Here is a 4,281-nt window from a genome sequence, read left to right on the forward strand (position 1 = left end):
ACCAAAATGGACAAGGAGCTGGAGCATTTGCCCTGTGAGGAGAGGCTGAGAGAACTGGGCTTGTTCAGTCTGGGGAAGAGAAGGCTTATGGGGGACCTAATAGCAGCCTTCCAATATCTGTGAGGTCATCAAGATGACAGAGCCAGCCTCTTCATGGTGGTGCACGGCAGGAGGATGAGAGGATGGACATAAGTTGAAAGAGGAGAGGTTCTAACTGGGCATATAGAACAGCTTTTTTACCATGAGGACAGTCAAGCAGTGGAACAGGTTGACCAGAGAGGTTGTTGTAGTCTCCATCCTTGGAGGTTTTCAAGACTAGGCTGGAGAAAGCCCTGAGGAACCTGGTCTGACCTCATAGGTGAACCTGCTCTGAGCTGGAGGTTGGACTAGAGACCTCCTGAGGTCCCTTCAACCTGATTTACCCTGTAATCCTCCTTCATGTATTTCAGTGCATCTAACCTAGCTGTCATGAGATGTAACATGGATATTCTACTAAAGGGGTTTAAACAGACCTCAATAAGGGCTTATGTGCCTAAAGACTCACATGTTCTCTCATCTTCAGCTCCTCACACAACCCCTCTGTAGACCAATTGATAAGAAACTACCATGTCTCTGAGTTTAACCACAATTATTGCACAGGAATTAATTAAAACATTTTTAAAAGGTGCTCAAAATAGTTGTGCAAGTAATAAAAAAGCAAGGTAGACCACAGCATTGGGTAATTGATCTAAAGCATCCAAAAACCCCTGAGGTTATCTAATCAAAGACAATATTCCCTTTTCTGTTCTTTCCTACTAGTAAAGTCTAGACAAAGAAAAAACCCCAAACAAAACCAAACCAAAAAAACCCTCTCCAACCCTTCCCAACCAAAAACTCATTTCACATTTTAACATTGATTCTTTTCCTTTCTAGTACTCTAGAGAAAGTTTCTGTAGAATAAAATAAGAAAAACAGATTTATTCTGAAAAAATAAATCTAGTTCTCAATAATGTTTCTATGATTTATTTGAACAGATGACAATGAAATGGTATAAACCATTTAAAAAGCCACCTTTTTCTGTACAGCACTGTTGCTGTACCCCATAAAGAGCAAGCTTAATTGGAATGTATACAGTGAAAGAAAAAGCATAAGCAAAGCTCTTCTACCAAATAAACACTTCCAAAACTATGTATCAATAAAAATAAGATCTAGACAATGTCCCCAAAATGTTCAAGTTTCATTAAATAACCACTGCCTCACGTTGGCACCAGCATAAGAAATATAAAGCTTAAAGTCTAGAAAAACATTTTCATATCACTGAATCTAAACCAGATTTCTTCCTACTTCAGTATTCCAATAATATCATTCTCCTCCAAGGCTTGATTTTAAAACTGAAGCCATTCATGTGCTTTACTTACAAAAGCATTCATATATGTGTCTTAACTCTCAATTGCAAATTGAAGCAGTAATGAAAGACAGTATTTAAAAAATATCTTTATTAATGCTAAGAAGAAAACAATTGCCATATTATGTTTATATATATGTATGTATAAACATGCACCTCTTTCAAAAGGTGCATGATTCTGGCTTTTGTCAAGCTTTGAAAAGCTTATTCATAGCTATATACTTCAGTAAGTTGTATTAGGAAACATACCATCCCCTGCCACTCCCAGGAAAATAAAAGTTCAATCTTTTTGTAACCAAGAGTTATTTTAGGCCGGTAGAGATTTTGCAATGGAAAGTACTTTGCTTACAAAAACCACAACCCACAGAGACCCTTATTTTTAAATGTAGCAGATTGACTTAAAGCCACTATTAAATGTTGAATGCTCAATATAAAATGTCTTTGTACTTAGTGCAACATGAATATACTTTATAAGACGTTTAATACCCAGTTTCTGGAACCTCTTTCTTGAGACTAATATATAAAAATTGATCTTAAGTCTAAGATACTCAGCATCTTGAACTGTCAGTAATCTCTCCTAGCCCTCTGGACTTCATCTTCCCTCCTGCACACCCTCCTTTATTGCTTACCCACAATACAGAAAAAAACTGGCCTCTCCCTCCCCAAAAATGCAGCCTGGCAGTGCAGCAAGACAGCAGAGGAAACTCTGCAGATCTCTCCTGCTCCCAGCTCAAGCCTGCATCACTTGAGGATGCAATGGTGATTAAAATCAGATATGGGAGATTTCACCAGCACTTTTGGCTTAGGTCTCCTGCTGAAATATGCTGTGCAGGTGTCTGGGTGGAGATCAGGCAGACAAGAAACAATTAAAGCACGAGCAAAGGGCCAGTGGGGCTAAACACTCCCTCAGGCACTCTCCCAATCACAGCCTCTCTGGAAATGGACAAGCACCCCTGGGCCGACCCTCCACAGTAGGCTCTCTTCCACACTGCCCCCATACAAGATCGTGGGGTCTCCTTGGTTCATCAGCAAGTTGCAACTCCTCAGCAGGTGTTCATCTCTGTCATAGCAGCCACCTAGTGGTGTTAATGTGACAGCTGGAGGAAAGGTGGCTGTGGACATGCCCCTGGAGCTGCATGACCTGGGCATGGAGAAGGTTGGTAGTGGTTGCCAGCTCAGCATTTTGCCCTTTGAGTGCCTTCACCTTTTCCTCCAGGTGGGTGATGTGCTCCAGCTTCCACTGTTGGCATTTGGAAGCTGTAATCTGGTTCCTCAGCTGTTTCCGTTCTACTTTCAGCTGTTCCCGGCTCTCTGTGTCCAGCGGAGACAGCAGCACTGGTATGCTGCTCCCATCATCACTGCCTGTGGCCACCTGCATATCAGGAACAATTTGCAGCTCTTCAAAGGGCCATGTGGGGCCTGGTGTTGGCAACAGTCGCCCATTCTCCAGTCCTGAAACTCCAAAGACCAAGCCTGGAGGTGCTATTGCAGCAGGATATGAGCTGCTTGAGGGGCTGAGTGGCCCAGCAGGATTGAAGCTGGTCAAGGTGGTGTTGACAGCATGCAGGTCAGTGTTAGCAGGCCCAGAATGGGAAGGACAGCAGGGCCCTGACAGGGAGAGTGGTAGTGCAGCCAGGAGCTGGTTCTGTTTCTGCAGGTCAGCCAGGGCCTTCACAAAGCCATTGGCAAAGCCCTCCTGCTCCTGTGTCACTGGCTGCTGGTAGAGGAAAGGCCCCTTGGCCATGGTGTCAATGAGTGTGCTGGCCCCTGGTGTGGGTGCTGTTGGGCTTGGACTGTCAAGCTAATCTGGATGAGTAACTGTTCCAAGTCAGTGGCTGGAGGCAGTTTCAGCAGCAGTAGCTCCACTGCTGACCCCAAAGGGGCTTCTGGGTCCCCTTGAGTGCCCACTCCTCCTTCTCCACTGCCCACTCCAGACCCCAGTAGCAGGTCAGCAGCAGGAGCTGGTGGGAGGAGGTGCAGTGCTATCGTGCTGCTTTGGGTGCAGGACACAGGGAGAAGGGCCCTAGAAGCAGCAAGGAGGATGCAGCTGCCACAGCCAAATCTCTCTTCTCTGCTATGCTGAGCAGCAGCTTCTGCTCTGTCACTGCTCCAAGGCTGCCAGCAGTGCTGAAGCCCACTAATAGCACCAAGTTGGACAGCAAGTCCAGCCATTCCTCGCAGTAAAATGGGGCCTCCATCTTCATGGCTGCCCATCCATTCCTCCCACTGCTCATCCTGCCCTTCTCAATGAACGACTGTGGGGACAGCCAGTATGGGCCCCAGTTCCCTTGGCAGGGCAGGAGGAGGTGGAGAGCACAGGTGGGGCTGCCCTCTCCCGGGTGCTGGACTAGAGGAGTGGGGGCTGGGAGGGGATGTCTTCTTTCGGTTGCACGCTCGCGCGGGGTGTACGATCCCCTTGTCCACCTTAGCTCAGCACCCGGGGCAAAGCACTCCACAGCAATATGCACAGTAGTGCGACGCTCTAAGTCTCTATCACGGAGGACACGAAGGCCAGACTCACCCCTTACAGTGCTATATCCTAGCAGACAGCTCCGTTGCTGCCCAGGACCTACCACCTTCAGTTCGCAGCACTGATCGAGCCTCCTACTGGCGAGATTGATGTCGAACATCCCGCCCCGCCAGTCCCTAGCCGGTGGTGACCGCCTCCTTGCAGTTGGTGCGGATGCTGGTCTGCTCTGCGTTGCGGCTCCTTTCCACTCAGAGCTCCCGACAGAGGGAGGAGGGAGAGTAGGGTCGAGTTGCGAGGGCAACGAGTGCACAGAGCAGCAGTCCAGCATGATCCAGCCATGGACCACTGCCCAATCTCAAACTTTCCCCTATAACCCCTGGTTCAAGTACCTGCAGTGAAAAAAAGTCATTGAATGGGTTTCTTTGAT

General features: G+C 47.3%; 1 protein-coding gene across 1 annotated transcript; it reads right to left on the minus strand.

Moving 5' to 3' along the window:
* Positions 1–2,447: 2,447 nt before the first annotated feature.
* LOC129734624 (transcription factor Jun-like) lies at positions 2,448–3,128 on the minus strand. Its single transcript, XM_055698259.1, has one exon. It carries the CDS (start codon positions 3,126–3,128, stop codon positions 2,448–2,450), a length of 681 nt encoding a protein of 226 aa, XP_055554234.1.
* Positions 3,129–4,281: the final 1,153 nt, after the last annotated feature.

This window comes from Falco cherrug, chromosome W (assembly GCF_023634085.1).
Source record: "Falco cherrug isolate bFalChe1 chromosome W, bFalChe1.pri, whole genome shotgun sequence".
NCBI classification, from domain to species: Eukaryota; Metazoa; Chordata; class Aves; order Falconiformes; family Falconidae; genus Falco; species Falco cherrug.

Coding starts and splice junctions, on each gene's coding strand:
- LOC129734624 (XM_055698259.1), bottom strand. CDS start 3,128: ATGGCCAAGGGGCCTTTCCTCTACCAGCAGCCAGTGACACAGGAGCAG.